Here is a 20889-nt window from a genome sequence, read left to right as displayed (position 1 = left end):
AATAGTTCAATCCCATCCCACCCTGTCAGAGATGAAGCAAAAGTAACAGGGTTTATTAAAATGAGTGCATCACAAATCATAGTACATGTGCTGTTTTTTGTGTGTGTACAATGTCATTCAATTGTTTGGGGTCTTGAAAGACTTAAAAGCTTACCAAGTATGCACTTATTTGATCAAAATACAGTAAAAACAGTAAAATTATTATAATTTAAAAGAACTTTTTTCTATTTTAATATATTTATAATGTAATTTATTCCTGTGATGGAATTACTGCAGTCTTCAGTGTCACATGATCATTCAGAAATCATTCAAATATGCTGATTTGGTGCTCAAGAAACATTTCTTATAATTATCAATGTTAAACATTTTTGTGGAAACCATGATTCATTTCCAGAATTCTTGAATGAATATATAGTTCAAAACAGCATTTATTTTAAACAGATATCTTTTGTATAAATGTTTTTTTTTGTCACTTTTGATCAAAATAATTCATCCTTGCTGAATAGTCAAGTCAAGTCAAGTCACCTTTATTTATATAGCGCTTTTAACAATACAGATTGTGACAAAGCAACTGAACAGCATTAATTAGGAAAATAGTGTCAATAATGCAAAATGACAATAGTAAACACAAATTTTTCAGTTAAAGACAGTTCATCATTGAATTCAGTGATGTCAACATCCAGCTCAGTTTAAATAATATCTTTGCAATCATGTCAACGATAACGCTGGAAATGAAGTGTCCCCAACTAAGCAAGCCAGAGGCGACAGCGGCAAGGAACCAACTGCATCAGAAACCGGTATCATGTTTCGTAACTTGGCAATGTTTCTGAATAAAATTGAATAAAAGTATTAATTTTAAATCTTGCCTGACCCCAAACTTTTGAAGGGCCGTGCATTAACCTAAGACTTAAATAATAATGAACTTTTATTGGTGCTATTACTCTCCCCTGATAATGATTCAGATACCAAAATTAATAAATAAATTAAATTAAATAAAAAAATTAATAAAATAAAAAATACCCACTTCTTCTGACATAGAAGTCTATTTTAATTTGGCTTGCAACATAGTGACATTAAAGACCGTGCTAAGTGCTAACATTCTACCCTTATAAGGATACAGATACCAAAAGGGTGAAGTACAATTTTGACGTAAACGTTTCAGTGAGGTATAATGTCCATTATATTTATAAACCCTGAAGGGTTCTTGTAAGATTATATAAGTAATATTGTGGTTTTAAACAAAAGCGAGAAAAAAGGGAATGCATTCCTCCCTTCCAAGGCCCCAGACTTCTCATGCTCACCCTTCCCCCCAAATCCCATCGTGACTTTGATTAACAGACTGTAGGAGGAACAGTTTTCCAAACAGTCTTGAAGAGAGAGATGTAATCCCTGGGAATGGCCTTGAGCAGCGGAGGTGCCGTAACATCTGTTCAGCCCCGCTCATTATGAGTCAAAGTCGTGATGTTTGCCTTAATTCACTTTCTACTTGGCTATAAGAAGCCTGGACCAGTGGCTCGGGAGTTACTTCAAACAAACAATCTGGAAGCAGGCCAAAACTAAATAATGTACCACTGAGACGCTCATCTGTTAATGGTAGTGGTGGTCTGTTCTCCTTCCAAATTATCCTAGCATCACGCTGGTGATGCAGCCTCCTCGAGTGCTGAGTCTAGCTTTGCAGTTTTAGCAGTGAGCCAGTGCTTCAGTGGGCTGGAACTGATGGGTGATGCTTGCAACTTTTGCAGCTCAAATCCATCTGTGAGACATCCTTCATTATAGACACATTCAGTGCGGATATAGATGAGGGGAAAGAAATGGTATCACATGCTTGTTTTGTCCAATCCAAAATGCTGTCAGTTTACTTCCATTTAAATATTTAAATATGCATTGCAGGCTTGCTGAATCACATTTATATGGAAGTGCTGATGTGTATTTCAATTGGTCAAACTCTTCTCCTGATCTATTAGAATTGTGGTGGGGCATTAGTATGAGGATATTATTAAGCCTATGAATGAACTCTATAATGTACTCTAAAACAACAACAACATGACTGACGTTGAAAACAAAAGATGAATTATTCTCATAGTGTTAGAGAGCCATCTTGTGGTTACAGTTAGTAGCTTGTCATTCGAAAACATAATACATCTGATTGAAATTTGCTTGTAAACACATCAATGAGGATTCATTCATAACGAATAAACGAGTATATTTTCAGTCATTCTTGAAACATGGGACAAAACAGGTCCAGCAAGGGTAACTGTTATTAGGTTTAAAAATACAAATATTTTCAATTTTAAATGTCATGAGGGATTAATAATAGAATGTATTTCACACAATTATTACCTTCAATTAAATTTTTTCATTATTATACCAAATCTATGTTTCTTAATGTCCTCTCACTACATCTAAAACAGTGTGTCCACAGAGAAGCGTTCAATCATTCATATGCAATAAAATGGATAAAAATGTTTTTTTAATGAAAAAAGCTTGTTTTATCAAAAGCAACACTTAATAATATCTCCTATCAAAGCAAGGTTGTTTTTTAATGACACATGCATTTTTAATAAGATTTTAAAGTTGCGTCCCCACTTTTTGTCAACACCGTCAGACATTCAATAAAATACAAACCCAATTCCAAAAAAGTTGGGACACTGTACAAATTGTGAGTAAAAAAGGAATGGAATAATTTACAAATCTCATAAACTTATATTTTATTCACAATAGAATATAGATAACATATCAAATGTTGAAAGTGAGACATTTTGAAATGTCATGCCAAATATTGGCTCATTTTGGATTTCATGAGAGCTACACATTCCAAAAAAGTTGGGACAGGTAGCAATAAGAGGCCGGAAAAGTTAAATGTACATATAAGGAACAGCTGGAGGACCAATTTGCAACTTATTAGGTCAATTGGCAACATGACTGGGTATAAAAAGAGCCTCTCAGAGTGGCAGTGTCTCTCAGAAGTCAAGATGGGCAGAGGATCACCAATTCCCCCAATGCTGGGTTGGGGGAATGAATCGGGTTTGTATAATAAAATCAGGGAATATCAGGGGCAGCTTTCACTCTAAAGGATCCCCTTGCCACACAGTTCACCCCTGCAGAGTACAGCAGTGTCAGACAGGCTATGCTAAGTTTTATGGTTTTAGAATATTTTAAATCCTAATGTTAATATTTCCTGTATCACAACCATGATATGTCAACGCCATCTTCCAATTTCTGAGGAAATTTGAAATATTTAGATCATTTTATTCTCCTGAAGCAGGTTCCATTAGCATCTAGCATCAACAGAAAAAAATAAAATGGCTACTACATGAACTCCATTGGTTTTGTGAAATAAATGCCAAATTTGTCAACACCGTCAGATGTCACCACCATAAGATTTTGTGTTCCAATGATATATCAAAATACTTCAATGTGACTCTTGAATAAAAGCTTTATAAACAATAACATACTGTTTGTTTTAATACAGTAATTGACTGATTCAATGTTTTTGATAGTTAAAATGACTACAAATTCAGGTTTTCGTCACCTCCGTCAGTTCTGTCACCTCCGTCAGTTGAATATTATGATATTTTATATTTGTTGTGGAATTGCTGGTCACATGTGAAAGTGTAATATGTCTGCTAACACGAGAATGTGTTTTGAAATGTTAAAAACATCTTGAATGCTGTTAAAGATAAAGTTGAAATTATATTACACAGTCCAAGGTAAAAAAAGCACATTTTGTTAAAAAAGAGAAAAGTTGGGAGGTTGTATCAAAGCATAGCTCAGTAGCTTAGTACATATAAGATACACAAATGTAGTTTCATTTGTCTGAGTACAAAGTTTTATTTTTTCAATTTTGCACCCTGTTTTGTCCCACTTTTCAAGAAGGACTGATTTCCGTGTGTGTGTGTGTGTACATACATTCATTGGCATTGACATTTTCACAACAATCCCTAGAAAAGCTTTTTTTTTAAAGTTCATACTTGTAGGTTTTTAAACACCAAAAAGCAGTGGGAGTGAAGAGCATGAGATTAAACGAGACACCATGTGGTTTGAAAAAAATCACTTTTGAATTACATATTTTATTGTGCATCATTTCCAAACATCTCTAAATTAAGCAAATAATGTACAGACATTTCATTGAATTTAGAATACTTTTAATGCCAGCAATGAAATTAACCTTAGCAAGACAAAACAGTCAGCCACTACATTCCAAAAATGTTTAAATGTAATTTCCACCACATGATGCTATTAAAAACAGTTCATTATTTGAGATGACACTGTGGCAAAAATGTTCCTGATCTGATGTTCTGTGTACAATGTATAATTGTAAATTCACTATTAAATTGTTTAACTAGGGTTTATACATAATTTCCGTGACAGAGTTCAAGATAAATCTTTTAATCTTAATACTGAAGCTGCCCGTTTAAAATTTTTATTAAACAGCAAAGCAAACTATGCAAAAGCAGCAGTCCTTCCGGTGCACTCAGTGTCCGAATTCACTTGCCTTGTCCAAATTCTCACACTTGCTGTCTTAGCCACTTGAGAGCGTGTGCGCTCGACAGGAAGTAAGTGCGCAAGACTGTCCCAGGTCTTAAAAACGCCAGAGCGCAGGGCCCTTAACGCACACTAAATCCACTATCTTAGTGCATCCCATCATGCATTATGTTCTGGAAATAAATCGTGAGACTTTTTGCAGAGATCTCGAGAGAGGTCACGGAAACATTTCCAATGTCTGTTAAATATGAATGATAATTAGATATTACATATAATTTGGTACTAAAACAAAGGATGGCACATTTTATTGGTACAAATGAGTAGTGGTGATATTTATTTTGTACAACATTTGCAACTGCTTTTTGTCACTTAATTAGAAGCGCCACAACATTTAATTGTCATCTGTTATAGAGACACTGAACAGACATTTAGAAGTTGATTTTAAAATACAAAGTATTGAAAATAAAAATAAAGCTCTGTAAACACTTGCATTTTTACAACACTATAAGTGTGTCCTATCAGGCAATAAAAAGTTATACACACACTTGTGGTCTTCATGCTCACTTGGACCAAATACAGGAAATACGTCATATAAGTAGTCAAGTGGTCAAGTGCAAAGACCACAAGTGCGGGTATTTGGACAAGGCAACTCACTCGTTTTCATTCACTCCTTCAAGTGAACTGTATGAGTGGACTAATGTAGGGAATAGTGAATGAGGGTATAGGTGGAGATTTCGGATACAGCCCAGGTGTCTTCAGATAAAGATTGAATTCCACTTAGCAATTGGCTGTCGTAGTGATTGCATCATCAATTTCCAGTGCTCGTCCTCGGAGGTCTTGCCCTTTTTGATGTGGATATGACCAATCAAATGCTTGGAAGACTTCTTTGAAGTCTGAATTTCATAAACAGACACTATAATGGTGCACTCTCTAATCTGTTGATCTGGCAACACAAAGGTCAGGACCTCATTGAACACAGTCACCTCCCAGCGCTTCTTCTGTGTTGTCCTCTGATATCGAAGTTTGCAGTGGTTGCAGGTAACGCTGGTTCTGGCATAGAGAGCTGTGAGTACAATCAACAAACGCTTTAAAAATAATTTAAAATGTAATTTTAGTAGGTGGAGACACTGGCCATGAGTCATTTCAGCGCCACTACCGGGCGCTGCAACGGTTCTGCTGTAAATTTGTTTGGAATTATTTTCGATTAACACAGCAAAAATAGATATACTGGAAATGCTTTGTCAAAGATGTAAGTTACTCAATAGTAACTTCTTGTTGGTGAACTGTTGGTAAGCAATATCACACAATTGTGCTGCATCTGAAAAGCTCCGTGTAATCATTGCTGTATCAGTCTTATTATTGTTAACTAAAACTATTAAAATTGTTTCAGGTAATTGAAATAAAGCTGAAATGAAAGTAAAATATACATATTAGATGAAAAAACTAAACTTAAAAACTGAAACAAAATAGAAATGTAGGCTTTGCAAATAACTGCAATAAGTTTAAGTTGTAAAACCAAAGTTTACAAATGAATTAAAGCTATAGAAATAAAAATCTCAAACTAATAAAAAATAATTAAAGCTTTAGAAAAATAAATCTCAAACTAATATATATATATATATATATATATATATATACACACACACACACACACACACACACACAACCATATAGCCAAACAGAGTTGGGTTTTGTCACAGAACATGTTTACTTTCCACTGCTCCAGAGTCCAGTGGTGGCATGCATTACACCAGTCTGCTTGGCATTGCACTTGGTGATGTGAGGCTGCTCCCAGCTCCTGCCGCACAGTTTGTGTGCTGGTTTTAATGTCAGTTGAAGTTTGGAACTCTTCAGCTATGGAATCAGCTGAGTGTTGGTGACTTTTACGCACCATGCACCTCAGCACTCAGTGACCCCGTTCTGTGACTTTACGTGGTCTGAGTTACGAGTTGCTGCCGTTCCTAAACACTTCCACTTTCCAATAAAACCACTTAAGGTTGACTGTGTAATATCTAGCAGGGATGACATTTCACAAACTGACTTATTGCAAAAATGGCATCCTACCACAGTACCATACTTGAATTCACTGAAGCTTTCAATAATGACACATGTTGTGGTTGCAAATGCAGACTGCATGCTTAGGTTCTTTTTTTATACACCTGTGGCAATTGGTCTGATTGAAACACTTGAATTCAATAATTAAGAGGTGTGTCCCAATATTTCTGTCCTTATATAAATAAGTGTTAAAGAATAAAAAAAGTATTTTTATTCTTTGCAGCACAGTTAACAGTGTAGTTTATTTCAAATACTCTAACAATTCCATTCATGTCTAAGTATAAACTTAAATATTCCTCACCTCTCTCAGTCTTATTGGGATGACATACTGTACGGATCTTCAACACTCCCACCTCCAGCCTCTGAGATGTAGGCATGTATTTCAGAGAGAGCAGTGCCTCACCAACCATGTCCTACACAGAAATTGTACCAATTGTTCTTCATCTTATAATTTCCCATTTGTTATACTGAAATCTGCTAAGGACTTTATGGCTATACTAGATTATTTTGATTTATCACAGCACATTGATTTTCCTACACATTCTCATTCTTATACCCTTGATTTAATCTGCTCTGTTGGCATTGACCATGTTTGTGTCCAGGGTCTCGAAGTTAGCATATCTGACCATAAACTCATTGACTTCAGTTTTTCTCTTTCCCTTGTAAAACCTAAAATTAAATCTACAATATCCTAACGAAACATACTGATAAATATATATACAGCAAAACAATAATAAAGCTTCTATTGCTTGCATCTAAAAAAACATCTGCAGCGTCACCAGGGTAGCTGTTCACCAGTATAGTGAAGAAATGACCCATGATCCTTTTCAGTCAAACCCCCAATCACAGACAACACACAGGATATGCTTTCCTCAGGGCTCAATGGTGCCTGAATAGAAAACAATCAACAAACCTACCTAAGAGTCTATCACTCGTTTTATGTTTTGTAACGGTTTGGTTAGCAGGTAGCTGTGATAAAGAACAAATAGAAGAATGAGACTCACTTCAGGTCCACCCATATCAGTGCGTACCCAGCCTGGATGCAGAGCCATACACAGGATCCCATCTGCCTCCAGGTCCACTGCCAAGCATCTGGTGACCATGTTCAGTGCACTCTGATATAAAGCCAATGCAACTCAATATCTCAACTGATATATTCACAGACATACTATTATAGCCTTCAATACAATGCAATGAAAGCCTGTTTTTGCCGCAGAATAAAAAAAAAAAGCAATTGTGATTTTTATAATTCTGAGAAAAAAGTGAGAATTGCAAGATATGAAGATATAAATACATTTTTCTCTCAAATGTGAGTTTATATCTCGTAGTTCAGACTTTACTTCACAGAACTGAGTTTATATTTTGCAGTTTTGAGTTAACATTTAGCAATTCTGAGTTTATATCTCGCAATTTTTTTGTAAGAAATTGCGAGAAAAAAGTCGCAATACATTTTTTTAAAAATATTTTTTATTTCCGTGGCGAAAACGGGCTTCCATAGAAAACGGTGCTTCAACAAAAGGATTAAATATATAAATATAAACATTTCCAAATCGACTTTCAGAGTATACACTTATATTACTTAGTCCCTTCTCAGGGATACTTTTATCTTGACATTGAGCTCCAGGAACACAATATCACAAACCTTTGATGTTCTGTAGGGGTACCATTTGAAACTGTTGGCACGATCACCCCAGTAGAGCTCAACTGAACCCAGTAGAGACGTCATATTGATGACTGCTGCTCTGTGGATGCCCATCCCCATTTCTTTTGCAGCTGCTCGCTTCAGCAGTGGGAGCATGGCCTGCATGACAAGTTCTGTAAGTCAGTAAGTGTTTAGACATCTGTGATGAGCGTACATATGTGCATATATTGTTTGTAGATTTAATTTGCAAAATGAAACCTTGGTGATCATCAACGGGGCAACAGAGTTGGTATGGAAGTTTTCCAACATCTTGTCTGCAGTGACTGTCTCAAGGTTGGCAACTACATTAATTCCAGCATTGTTGATGAGACAGTTGAGACCCTCCTCTTGAATGAGCTGTTCCACCTCAGATGCAGCTCTCGCTATACTCTCCTGACTTGTAACATCTAGTAACAGAGATGTCCACGATTAACACAACAGAGTCAGGTAAAAACAAACTCTAATTTCAAATACAACTTCTTTTAGATCTGCTGTTAATAACTGGTGTCACCACCCAAAGAGTTTTTTTTATCTTCTCTCCACGGAAGGGAGAACAACTAGGCAACATGCCCTCGTCCACTAAACCAGGGTTCCTCAAATCTTGCCCTGGAGGGCCAATGCGCTGCAGAGTTTAGCTCCAACCCTGATCAAACTCACCTACCTGTGATTTTCTAATGATCCTGAAGACATTGATTAGCATGCTCAGGTGTGTTTGATTAGGGTTAGAGCTAAACTCTGCAGGAAAGTGGATCTCGTGGGCCAGATTTGAGGATCCCTGCACTAAACCACTGAGAAAATAATGTATGGTAGGGTGACCATACGTGCCATTTTCCCAGGACGCGTCCTGGACAGGATTTCACATATGGTCACCCTAATGTATGGAAAAAGAAAATCTGACCCTTCCCTATTTACATTACGTTTAAGGCAAATACATTTCCTGTTGTTTATATATTTATAAAACTGTCAATTTCATGGTAATATTAATCCTTTAATTCATCCCTTGAAGGATTTTTTGCACAATAAAAAAAGTGTGTGTTGTGTTAGCTCGCCACCTAATGACCAAAAAAAAAAAAAAAAGGGTCATGACCCAAAACTAGTCAAGAGCTACTGATCCATACTAGATAGTGCTTAAGTACTTACCCAGTTTAATTATAATTATGTTTTGATGCTCTTCTGCCAAACGTTGCAATTCCTATTGTAAAACAGACAGGTTAATCTTTTTTTTCTTTTATAATTATCACACGTGCGGCTTTTAATTAAACCACATGCAATATCTATTCTTTTACAAATTAATTTATCACTAAAAAGATAAATCATATGTACACTATCATTATAGACCAATAATAACAATCTAAAATGTTAATGTTTAAAATACGATAGTGCATGTTGATCGTAATTCTCAACTACGCGTGAGCACATTCTCCTGCAGCTAATATGAGTGTAAATGATCTGGGGCTGGTTTCTAATGTTTGTATAGTATGCCTAATGCAAATACTGCTGTCTGCTCAAAGCATTACCTTGGCTCCATCTGGACTGCGAGCTGTAGCAATAATCTTCCCGGGAGAGAAGCCTCCCGTTACCAGACTCTCAACTATCTGCAGCCCGAGACCTCGACTGGCTCCGGTGACCATTAGGTTTGAACAGTTTTTAAACGCATGAGTCATTTTGTCACTTTATTCGAGAATACGAGTTCAATTTCCTATCCTGACCGAGACGATACAAGTTAGATAACAGCTTGATGACAGTCTCGTCTTGAGTCACGTGATCAGCGAATCAGATGTCTCCATTGCGCAAAGCTCCGCTTTACCAGTTATTTTTTATTATGAAAATCCAAAGCGATTACCTGTTGTATATATTGTTAATTTCCTTATATTGAATGCAAAATTCTTTATTCATAAACAAAAATGGCTTAAATCGCCTGTCTTTCCCCCTTTTTCTTGCTGAATTTGACTATCGTTTCATCGCTTAGACTTATGAATAACAAAAAAGTGAATTTTTTTGATGCATTATGACTATTTAAAATGAGAGAAAAAGATAGGTTGTAATGCTTTTCTTTTCTTTCAGTCTTTCCATGTGTAGATAATGCCATATAACTTGATGTGCGCAAACCCAAATGATTAGTTCTGTTTTTGTTATTATGATTGTTTTTATTTTTTTGTAGGGGATATAACCATGTCTCATTTCCCTGCTCTCGTATGTATTCATAAGTTCTGCAATAATAATAATGAAAAAAAACTCAGTTTTACCATATTTCATTTAAGTAACTTTATTATAAAATACGATCTTGTGACCCACAAAATGTTTTTTTTTTTTTTTTTACACAAGATTTAAATTAAAATAATTAAACACGTGATTTTTCGTTGAGCTCACCTTTATTTTTGGTTACACTTTATTTGGATAGTCCACTTTAGACATTCGATTAACTATAAGTAACTTTGTAACTACATGTCAACTAATTCTCATTAATTTGCAATTACATGTCTACTAACTCTCAGAGTAGACTGTTAGGGTAGGTTTAGGGTTAGTAGAATAAGTTGACAAAGAAAGTGTTAGAAGATACTAAGCAGACAGTCTACTAATACTCTACTAACTGCTAGTTGACATGTAGTTACAAAGTTACTTACTGTCTAAAGTGGACTATCGAAATAAAGTGTTACCTTATTTTTTTGTTCATTGTTTAAAAAGAGTCATACTGTAGGCTATCACTCGTGACATTTCATTTCTATGTCTGTTCTGGAGAAATTTCATGAATCGCTCAATTTGCTTTAGGAACACAATAATTAGTTATACATATATATGAAGTTTTTCAAAACAGAACAAACTGCATATTCACATAATCAGCATCCACACATAGTAAACACGCAAAGCTTTTCTTAAAGCATCACTTAACCACTGAAATATCAGTTATAGTATGTGTTCAGTTTTCATCCCAAAAATGAATCTTAACTCGATTTTCCACAGATTCAGTGACAGATTCAGTTTAATGGCCAGGATAAAACAAACAATTGTGTTTATGCCTAATAATTTATTGAATGATTTATGTGTAACATTTGGGAAATACTAGACACTAACACTATGGGCAATCCTTCATCACTAGAAGTAAGCTTTCAGTAGCTCAGTACAGAATAAGTGCCTTATAGTCATACACATGTCTAAGAATGTGTTACTGCTTAAAGACCTTTGGTGCCAAATCATCATTTTGATTAGTATAATAGTTTATGCACCTCTAGGTGAAATGACCATGATAAACTGGTTACAGTCCTTGAAGGTTTTTGCAATTAATGTCCAACCATGAAATCTGGTTTACTCCTTTCAGTGATTTCTCTAACGTAAAGCATATAGGGTAATCAGTCAATCACTCTTATTTAGAGTTATTGTTCTAAAAACAAAAACATGATTTTTAAATGTTGTTAACTGATCTATCGGAACATTTTGTACCATAAAAAACAAAAACATTCTTATCAGCTCTGACAAGGGAAATCATGATAAGCAATATTCTTTAAAGTTTGTTTTTATCATTTTGAAAGGAAGAATCCTGCCTTAATTCATTGAGGGGCTCACATTCAGAGTCATGAATTAACACCAAATCAAGTGAACTGGAAGTCTACATTAGTCCTATTTCAAATCTGGTCCTAAAAGACATGCAGCAGAGGACTTTTGAATAATCTAAATGACTTTTTCTTGCTCTCTGTCTGCTGCAACTATAGTCCCTAGTGCCAGCTTCACTTGGTAACAGCGTGGATGGCATGTGCTAGATATCCCACGTTTGCAGAAGTCACACCAGCCACAGAGATTCGGCCGTCTTTTGTCATGTATATAGAGAATTCTTTAATCAGACGCTCCACCTGACAAACAGCCATAAAGAAGACAAGCAGAGAAAAGCCAGTGAGAAAAGGCTGATAGTGAAAATAACTGAGGCCTTATCAGAGATTCCCAGAATGCACTTTCACTTGACTTGCCTGCTCCGGTTTGAGCCCTGTGAAGCAGAACATCCCGATCTGGTCAGTAACATGCTGCCAGTTGTGAGTGGAGCCCTCCTTCTTCAGGTTCGACACAAGCATCTCCCTCATCTTAATGATGCGGTCGGCCATGTCTTTCTACAAAATTACTGCTTTTACTGTATTTTTGATCCAATAAATGCAGCCTTATATATTTTTATATATTTAATATATTTGATTCTCACCATACAGGCCCATGTTCTTAGCAAAAGACTGGGACAGAAGAACGTTGTGCCCCTGCTCAATGAAATAACGCACAGCCCAGGCGTCACGATCAATGTCGCCACTGGCAAATCCCTGGTAAGCCATGTCAAAGAACACCAGGAGATTTCTTTTCTGTTGAAATGAGAGTGAAGACACTTATTATCACTGAAATCGTCATTCATTTGAGACTGAGGACAGTCATTCTTTTATCGGTCCAACTGGTCAAACACAACTTTATCTCTCTGTCACTTCACTGAGAATCTTTTCTGAGACCTGCGGTCAGCTGGATTTTGGACTTTAATTTAATGCCAAATCCAGTTACCTTGATCAAAGCAGCCATCTCTTTCCACTGCTCGGGCCTTGGGTCCACTCCTGTGGGATTATGAGCGCACGCGTGCAGAACAATCACACTCTTCTCAGGGATTTTCTGAAAGCGATTATTATTAAAAAAAATACATATATCTTATTTCATTTGTAGGATCCCCCACACACTTTATTAGTACTTGAATATGCAGAGAAAAGGGGCATCAAAAGAAAAGACAAGCTAAAATGCAACAAATGTACAATGTTTATCCCCAAAAAGTACAAGATATAAAAACATTTTTCTTACTGAAATATCATCCAAGGCTCCTTTAAAGTCAAAGCCACAAGTTTTGGGGTCATAGTAGGAGTAGGCCTTTAGCTGCATGCCTGCATCTCTGAAGATAGGGGTGTGGTTACCCCAGGATGGTTTAGGCAGGTACACATCCTGGGACACATTGTGGAATCGTGCCTAGCCAAGAAAAAGTGAGAGAGATGGAGAGAGAGATGACTACTTGTGGTGAACTACATTTGATACATTTGAACCCCCTTACAATCAATAACCACCAGACATAACAATAGAGTCAACAGTGATCACATTATTTCAAAAGTATTATAGATATAAAAACATTTTTCTTACTGAAATATCATCCAAGGCTCCTTTAAAGTCAAAGCCACAAGTTTTGGGGTCATAGTAGGAGTAGGCCTTTAGCTGCATGCCTGCATCTCTGAAGATAGGGGTGTGGTTACCCCAGGATGGTTTAGGCAGGTACACATCCTGGGACACATTGTGGAATCGTGCCTAGCCAAGTAAAAGTGAGAGAGATGGAGAGAGAGATGACTACTTGTGGTGAACTACATTTGATACATTTTAACCCCCTTACAATCAATAACCACCAGACATAACAATAGAGTCAACAGTGATCACATTATTTCAAAAGTATTATAAAAAAAAAAAAAAAGAGTCTCGAAATGAAGCAATCAGGCCTAACACAGCATTACAAACTCAAAGTTGAAGCAAAAATGATATGAAAATGTCATACCACAAAGTTAGCACCAACACGTAGAGATCCAGTTCCAGAGATAGTCTGGACGGTGATGCTCTGTGGGCACAGAAATCTGGCAATTAACAATCACATCTAATAATTTAATAATCAAAAGACTTCCTTTCAAAATGGTTTGCTTTAAAGTACTTACTCTTCCACTCTTTAAGACCGCATTATCAGGTCCAAGAGCCAGCTGAGCACAGGCCTTTGAAAATTCTGCCAACCCTCCAATAGGAAGGTACTCTTTATCCAACTTCTTAGCAGCAATCTGGGCCTCAGCCTGACAATACCAAAAATCTGTCATTTGTTTTGTGCAGGGATTAGAATTTAAAAACGTTATTTGGCTGATTGGAAATGGATAGCATTATGGACAATTGCTGTTTTAAACGTAGGCCAGCTATAAAACAAAAAAAAGAGTTTAGAAGAGTTTTAGAAGGTAAAATAGTTTAACCAGAGTGGAATCTAACAAGAAAATAGCATAATGTATGCCAATTGTTACATTATATTGAAAGAGATAGTTCAACCAAAAATTCTGTCATTTGCTCACCCTCCACTTGTAGCCATTGACTTTCATTGTATTTCTTTCCCCAGACTATGGAAGTCAATGGCTACAATCAACTTTTTGGTTACCAACAATCTTCAAAATATTCTCTTTTGTGTTCAACAGCTGAAAGAAATGTACACAGGTTTGGAACAATTTGAGGGTGATTAAATGTAACAGAATTTTCACTATCACTTGAAGATGTGTAAGATATGCAAGATGGCACCTTTCGGACACAGTTGAGAACAAACGGCTTGCCCTGATCGTCTCTATAAGCTCCTACTCCGAGGTTCATCTTCTTGGGGTTGGTGTCACGCTTGAACGCCTCTGTGACACCCAGGATGGGATCAGGGGGTCCCATCTGTACCTCAGTCCACCATGAGCTGAGAATAATAATAAAAAAAGAATACTTATTTACGTTAACTATTGAGTGCAAGTATGCTGCTCCAGTCAAATAGTTATGACTGCACACTGTCATAGGAAATTGATATTTAAAAGTTAAATTATATTTTTTATGATATATAAAGTCTAATTGATATTTAAAAGTTGTTACATTTTACTTTCAGTCTTGCATAAGCTTCTGGAAGTAACTGAGGTCAAACACTCGTGTGAACGCCAAAGAATGTGGAGCAGTGCCGAAGACTTAAGTTCAAACATCCATAATATTTAAAAATAGACCACCTTGTCTTTACACTGTCTGACTCTAAAACCAATTTGCGTATACATTTGGAGAAATATCCACCCATTCTTATGACGTCTCATTAAAATTTCTCCAAGCTGGATAAGTTTAAGGCGATTATCATTACAGAGCTTCTGTTCTTTAAACCGGAAGGAAAGTCATTAAAAGCTTGAATTGCACTGCTAAACTCCTCTACCACCATTAAAGAGACTTACAGTCATGTCTGAACTCAAGCCTGGAGTTTAAAATCTCCTCTACTGTTAAGCACGTTGCATGCCTGTATTTGTTCTAATGGATGTCTGGCACACACTTTCAGAATGGCCACGTCCTTCTAAATAAAGAATCTGTTAGCTTGCACAGGCAAACAATAGGTCACCTCTGTAATTACCGATGTAAAATGGGAGTATAATTCCAATCTAAACCCCACCTACACAAAGTAGTGCAGTACTCCTATGAAAAGAGGTGTACAGCACTCCACCCTCTGCATCAGAACCAATCATGCGTCATGCTCACACACTACCCATTTCAGCCTGGCTCTAAATGTCAATCACCTTGTACCGATCAGCAACTAGAACTACAATAAAAACAGTACTACGTGCACAGTTGCTCCTCTCACTTTTTTGCATTTGAGACACACTGCTACTTTTTTTATCCTCAACAACAAGCAAAACCCAAAATGCAAAACATTAATTAATTACAATAATGTAATGTTTAAGGAGCATTTGTATGGGGGTAGAATCGTTGCATAATTCCAAATAAATACATTATGATCCACAAATAAATGTAAAGAGATTAACAAAAATTAAATGTATTGATAAATAAATAGAATGAGATCCACAAATAAATCTTAGAGAGTTTCACAAACAAGAATTAAATTCACGCAAAAAAATAAAATGATTTGCAAATAAAAAACATATTCACAGATATATTTTTATGTCACAAACACAACTTTGCCTGGCATTCATTTGTGAATCGCTTCCTGTGCATTTGTAGATCGCTGCATGCATTTGTGGATAGCTCCCTGTGCATTTGTAAATCGTTGCGCTTATTTGTGGATTTTGAGACATTTCAAGCGTCAAGAGGCAAACCAATCCACAAATGGATGGACTCCACCCCACTTCTATTTAAGCCAATCAGATACCGGTCACGTGGCGCCGACCAATCGTAGCGTGTTCTCGCTCCAACCAATCACGTTTTGCCTTACAATCAGTGTGGGACCAGGCACCAAACACGCTATTCTGGCTAATTAACCACTTCAAAATGGACGATCAGGACAGTTTAAGACAGGTAAGTGGTGTTAAATTAACAACAATGAGCAAAAATTTAACATGGTTGTTGCTATGCTCATATTTATGGTGATGGCGAGGGGACCTGTTCGGTTCACTTAATTTTGTCGAGGTAATCCTTATGTCGTGGCCACGAGATGCTATGTTGAAGGAACGACATATTGAAATGAAACGTGAATGATTCATTTCTCAGTGAAACACTATTTATATAGGCTTGTCTGTTAATTAGACGAAATAAAATAAAATATATGTTAAATTCATACTTTAAATTGCATTCCAGTAAAAATCCCAGTCATATAGCATATGTCGAGCATTTACAGTATCATAGAACGTTGAGTAAAGTGATCGAATTGAAGAGGAAAAAAAAATATAATAATTTCTTAATTTAAAATAAAATATTAATAAATACATCCCTGATAATCCCGGGTTACTATGGTCATGCAGGTTTGTTTACGCATTAAACTCACGGCCACGAGAAAAGTATGTCGTTCCTTCAACATAGCATCTCGTGGCCATGACATAAGGATTACCTCGACAAAATTAAGTGAACCGAACAGGTCCCCTCGCCATCACCATAAATATGAGCATAGCAACAATCATGTTACATTTTTGCTCATTGTTGTTAATTTAACACCACTTACCTGTCTTAAACTGTCCTGATCGTCCATTTTGAAGCGGTTAATTAGCCAGAATAGCGTGTTTGGTGCCTGGTCCCACACTGATTGTAAGGCAAAACGTGATTGGTTGGAGCAAGAACACGCTACGATTGGTTGGCGCCACGTGACCGGTATCTGATTGGCTTAAATAGAAGTGGGGTGGAGTCCATCCATTTGTGGATTGGTTTGCCTCTTTACGCTTGAAATGTCTCAAAATCCACAAATAAGCGCAACGATTTACAAATGCACAGGGAGCTATCCACAAATGCATGCAGCGATCTACAAATGCACAGGAAGCGATTCACAAATGAATGCCAGGCAAAGTTGTGTTTGTGACATAAAAATATATCTGTGAATATGTTTTTTATTTGCAAATCTCATTTTATTTTTTGTGTGAATTTAATTCTTGTTTGTGAAACTCTAAGATTTATTTGTGGATCTCATTCTATTTATTTATCAATATATTTTATTTTTGTTAATCTCTTTACATTTATTTGTGGATCATAACGTATTTATTTGGAATTATGCAACGATTTTACCCCCATACATTTGGGGTTTTATGTAGACATGCATGTTTCTGACTGAGAACGAGCTGTAGTGATTGGCCAGTTTGGAAGAAGTAGGTTTAATGAGGCGTTACAAGAGCATGTTCTTTTTATCATGTTCCTGCTCAAGTCACAGATAACTTCAGTCACATATATTTATGTAAACCCAAAACGGACAAATAAAAAATAATAATATATATATTAAAAGTTAGAAAAAAAGATAAAAAAGGAAATGTAGATAAAAATATTAAAATAAGCAGATATAAAAACAAATTAAATAAAATAAGCACATAAAATAAAATGAATACATTTATGAATTAATATGTTCTTGAAGTAAAATATTTAAATGTACTGATAGCTGACAAAAAGTTAAGAGAAAATTACAAATGACTGAACAAGTAGATAAAAATTAGCAGACAAAAATAAATTAAATGAATGAATAAAAGTTAAAAACATTGTTTTAAGTACCCTAGCTAGGGTGCCTGGCAACCTGCAGCAACAGTGGTTATTGATGTAACTTTATACTTTCACTAATAGAAACAGCAGTAACAGAAATAAAAATCCTTCTAAGGTGGCTGCTTTGTTTAACTCGCACTAATCATGCTATAATACCACCAAACTGACACAGAAAAATCTATGAACCATGAATCAGACCTAGATTAGTCCTAAGTAAGGTAGCCAGTTAGGCATAGTTGAACCTGATATATCTTGTCAATCTGCTGGTCTCATGATAGAATAACTTCTGACATTGACCGTCATCATATGGTATTAAAATGTCTTGTTGAAAGATAAAGTATATATATATATATATATATATATATATATATATATATATATATAATGCCATGTCTGCATCAAATGCTATTTTCATGGCAGAAACAATAAAAAAATTCAAGTATAACAAATACAATAAAAACCAGCAAACAAACAAACAAACAAACAATCACAAATTATATCACACAAGATTATTTTTACATCAACGTGATAAAAATTCAAAAACTTTTCCTGCCAAAATTTTACTAAATAACTCTTTAAGTGAGTGCTGTTGAAAGATAAAAACTCTCGTTAAATATCCAAGGCATTCATGCATTTATAACCATGTTTCATTATAAGCACAAGGGCAATATTTCATGTGTTACAGTAAAGTGGAAGACTGTAACTTTCAACGGTGCTGTGCTGCTCTAATGCTCAGTCCGCTAACTTGCTAGCACAAGCTAACTTGGCAACAGTGTTTACATAAGAAAAATAAAGTCTCAAGGTACCTTGCACGGAGTTGTAGGACTGCTAAAACAGGGGCCTGAGCCCCGAGACTAGTCAAAATCTTGGTGGATTTCAGCAGGGCCATTGCTGGAAGCGCAGATGACTTGGTGGAAGACAAACACACACTAGCTGGCGACTTGAGCTTGTCAGCTGCTTGTGTTGTTTATAGCGCCTCCAAGGACGTTGTATTGCATAGCGGCTGGAGACAAGAGGTAGTGCAGTAAATGAGACAGGTGTGAATGGGACTGAGACGTGGGCTAGAGGACTGGACAAGCAACTGGTCTAATGAGATTAATACTAGATTGAAGAAGTGGTTTGTCTGTATATCCCTGCTGGGGGAAAAAAGCAACAAAAAAGCTGGTTGGCTGATTTTTACCTGTTTTTCCAGCCTGGTCATAGTTGGTTTAGCAGGCAGGTTTTAGAACGGTTTTGATTTCTTTAGCTGGACAGGCTGTGAGATCAGCTCACCAACCAGCTAAAACCAGAAAACACCAGCATGGCCAGGCTGGGAGTCCAGCTTGACTGACTTAAACCAGCTAAGACCAGCCATCCAGCAAAGGCTTTAGTATTTATTTTTGTATTTATTTTCCCGGCGCGGAGACACTTAGGAAAGAGGATGGTAGTCCTGGCTGTTTGGATTTGTTGTTGAGGTATTATGTAAAAAGATAATTGTACATCTTTTGTGGTTAATTTGAAGTATTTACCTACCTTAAATGTTGTGCAAATGTATCTTATTTTAAAAGTAATAAAATATTAAATGTCATAAATAAAATGATCTTTATTAGTCCTATAGGCAGTATTCACTACAGCTCCCCTAGGGGACTTTTATCCAAATGTGTATACTATATAGGCTATAGCATTTCCATGGTATAGATCCAAACATTTCTTCAGTCTTCACAAGCTTTGTTGTTCTCAATTTTGCTCTAAAAACAGAGAATTTACAAGTGATCTGAGATCCAACACTTGCATTAGAGTGAAGCAATATGCATATTGCCATACTAGTGCAATTATAATAAGTGGCCACTTGGAGACAATGTTGCGCCACACATCGCAGCACTTTTGGCATGCGTGAACCCTCGCTGTTTAAAGAAGTCCAAATATAAGGCTCACCTCTTACAAACCTGTCTTGGGATATAATGGATGATGTCTTTATACTGCAGCTCTAATATAGCAGATCTTCTGCCTACGGTTGTTGCGCCCTGCAGTTTAATTGCTGTAAATACTGACATACTACATATTATATTACTTTACAATTACTGTTAGGAATGCTTGGCATGTTTTCAGGTTTTTGTGCAAGTAAAGAATGAATCTGTGAGCCTCTACTCTTATGTATGTAACAGAAGTGACCATTGAGAAATTTTAACCAAACTATGTTACAGACTTTTCATTAAGACCCTAAAGAATCATATCAACTTGTGGAAAATGGGCATCATATGACCCCTTTAACATCCACTCAAGCACATTTTTGCTTGTCCTCTAAGCTACCACCCCCCTTTTCCCTTTTATGCTTTCAATTTTCTGAGACTTATGAGGCTCACAATGAGCCTCAAGGACATTAAAGGCCTTTCTAATTATGTTAGCATATGCTGAGTGGCAGAGCGCATTGGTGGTTCAGTGGTAACATCGCTTGCCTCACAAGAGATCCAGGGAAGATAAACTAAAGCATCTTTGTCTTAGTTTGTAGTTGCTGTGAGCTTCATCTTGAGCTTTGAGGCATAACTTAGAAAGTGTATTCTAAGCCTGTGTATGGTGTATTCTCACTTGTTTTGGTTACTGCTGTTAATGTGATTAGTTTACTTAAATGAAAATTACTTCGGTACACTGACAAAAAAAAAAGGTGGTGAAACAGTTTTCCCTCAGAAATTGCTTGCTTCTATCACAAATAAAGACAATTTTTTGACGTTTTTAAAGAGATTTTAAATAATTTGGAAACAGAAACATTGGGTTGTAGATGTTTTGACTAGTTATGTATTGATATGTACGGATATAATTTAACTTATATATGTGTATGTATGGATGGATGTTATTTGCTACACCCACGTGAGCTGTTACTGTCAATCTTGGCCAGGACCCTCTTGTAAAAGAGATTTTTAATCTCAATGTGCTTCTTTTCCTGGTGAAATAAAGGTTATAATAACAAAGATGCAGCAAAA

At 36.2% G+C, this 20889-nt stretch overlaps 4 protein-coding genes across 4 annotated transcripts; all 4 read right to left on the bottom strand.

Annotated features, from left to right (window-relative positions):
• Positions 1 to 5177: 5177 nt before the first annotated feature.
• On the bottom strand, positions 5178 to 6950 carry LOC107583741 (synaptotagmin-7-like). Its single transcript, XM_016270038.1, has 2 exons — positions 6842 to 6950; positions 5178 to 5548 (listed from the first exon to the last, which is right to left on the bottom strand). Exons 1-2 carry the CDS (start codon positions 6948 to 6950, stop codon positions 5241 to 5243), a joined length of 417 nt encoding a protein of 138 aa, XP_016125524.1. The 3' UTR covers positions 5178 to 5240.
• A 295-nt stretch (positions 6951 to 7245) lies between these two features.
• LOC107583739 (C-factor-like) lies at positions 7246 to 9952 on the bottom strand. The gene is made up of 6 exons (XM_016270036.1): positions 9739 to 9952; positions 9362 to 9413; positions 8441 to 8628; positions 8183 to 8341; positions 7545 to 7655; positions 7246 to 7429 (listed from the first exon to the last, which is right to left on the bottom strand). The coding sequence occupies exons 1-6, from the start codon at positions 9883 to 9885 to the stop codon at positions 7316 to 7318; spliced, it is 771 nt and encodes a 256-aa protein (XP_016125522.1). The 5' UTR covers positions 9886 to 9952; the 3' UTR covers positions 7246 to 7315.
• Positions 9953 to 11439: 1487 nt separating this feature from the next.
• Positions 11440 to 12313, bottom strand: LOC107583740 (aspartate aminotransferase, mitochondrial-like). Its single transcript, XM_016270037.1, has 2 exons — positions 12181 to 12313; positions 11440 to 12066 (listed from the first exon to the last, which is right to left on the bottom strand). The coding sequence occupies exons 1-2, from the start codon at positions 12310 to 12312 to the stop codon at positions 11944 to 11946; spliced, it is 255 nt and encodes an 84-aa protein (XP_016125523.1). The 5' UTR covers position 12313; the 3' UTR covers positions 11440 to 11943.
• A 71-nt stretch (positions 12314 to 12384) lies between these two features.
• Positions 12385 to 18909, bottom strand: LOC107583854 (aspartate aminotransferase, mitochondrial-like). Its single transcript, XM_016270208.1, has 7 exons — positions 18739 to 18909; positions 14537 to 14693; positions 13921 to 14049; positions 13767 to 13826; positions 13364 to 13525; positions 12746 to 12850; positions 12385 to 12555 (listed from the first exon to the last, which is right to left on the bottom strand). The coding sequence occupies exons 1-7, from the start codon at positions 18819 to 18821 to the stop codon at positions 12385 to 12387; spliced, it is 867 nt and encodes a 288-aa protein (XP_016125694.1). The 5' UTR covers positions 18822 to 18909.
• Positions 18910 to 20889: the final 1980 nt, after the last annotated feature.

The sequence above is a fragment of the Sinocyclocheilus grahami genome, unplaced genomic scaffold (genome assembly GCF_001515645.1).
Source record: "Sinocyclocheilus grahami isolate Dianchi unplaced genomic scaffold, SAMN03320097.WGS_v1.1 scaffold55.1, whole genome shotgun sequence".
Lineage (NCBI taxonomy): Eukaryota > Metazoa > Chordata > Actinopteri > Cypriniformes > Cyprinidae > Sinocyclocheilus > Sinocyclocheilus grahami.
This window is presented reverse-complemented; position numbering and strand designations above follow the sequence as displayed.

What these genes read in the sequence shown, in the direction of transcription:
- LOC107583741 (XM_016270038.1), bottom strand. Translation starts at nt 6,950, where the DNA reads ATGGTTGGTGAGGCACTGCTCTCTCTGAAATACATGCCTACATCTCAG. An exon ending in TCCCAATAAGACTGAGAGAG is followed by an intron (nt 5,549 to 6,841) that starts GTGAGGAATATT and finishes TTGTACTCACAG; the next exon opens with CTCTCTATGCCAGAACCAGC.
- LOC107583739 (XM_016270036.1), bottom strand. Translation starts at nt 9,885, where the DNA reads ATGACTCATGCGTTTAAAAACTGTTCAAACCTAATGGTCACCGGAGCC. An exon ending in GCAGTCCAGATGGAGCCAAG is followed by an intron (nt 9,414 to 9,738) that starts GTAATGCTTTGA and finishes GTTTTACAATAG; the next exon opens with GAATTGCAACGTTTGGCAGA. An exon ending in CTGATATGGGTGGACCTGAA is followed by an intron (nt 7,430 to 7,544) that starts GTGAGTCTCATT and finishes TTTTCTATTCAG; the next exon opens with GCACCATTGAGCCCTGAGGA.
- LOC107583740 (XM_016270037.1), bottom strand. Translation starts at nt 12,312, where the DNA reads ATGGCCGACCGCATCATTAAGATGAGGGAGATGCTTGTGTCGAACCTG. An exon ending in CAGGGCTCAAACCGGAGCAG is followed by an intron (nt 12,067 to 12,180) that starts GCAAGTCAAGTG and finishes GCTGTTTGTCAG; the next exon opens with GTGGAGCGTCTGATTAAAGA.
- LOC107583854 (XM_016270208.1), bottom strand. Translation starts at nt 18,821, where the DNA reads ATGGCCCTGCTGAAATCCACCAAGATTTTGACTAGTCTCGGGGCTCAG. An exon ending in GTGTTGGTGCTAACTTTGTG is followed by an intron (nt 13,526 to 13,766) that starts GTATGACATTTT and finishes TTACTTGGCTAG; the next exon opens with GCACGATTCCACAATGTGTC. An exon ending in GAGCCTTGGATGATATTTCA is followed by an intron (nt 12,851 to 13,363) that starts GTAAGAAAAATG and finishes AATCGCTTTCAG; the next exon opens with AAAATCCCTGAGAAGAGTGT.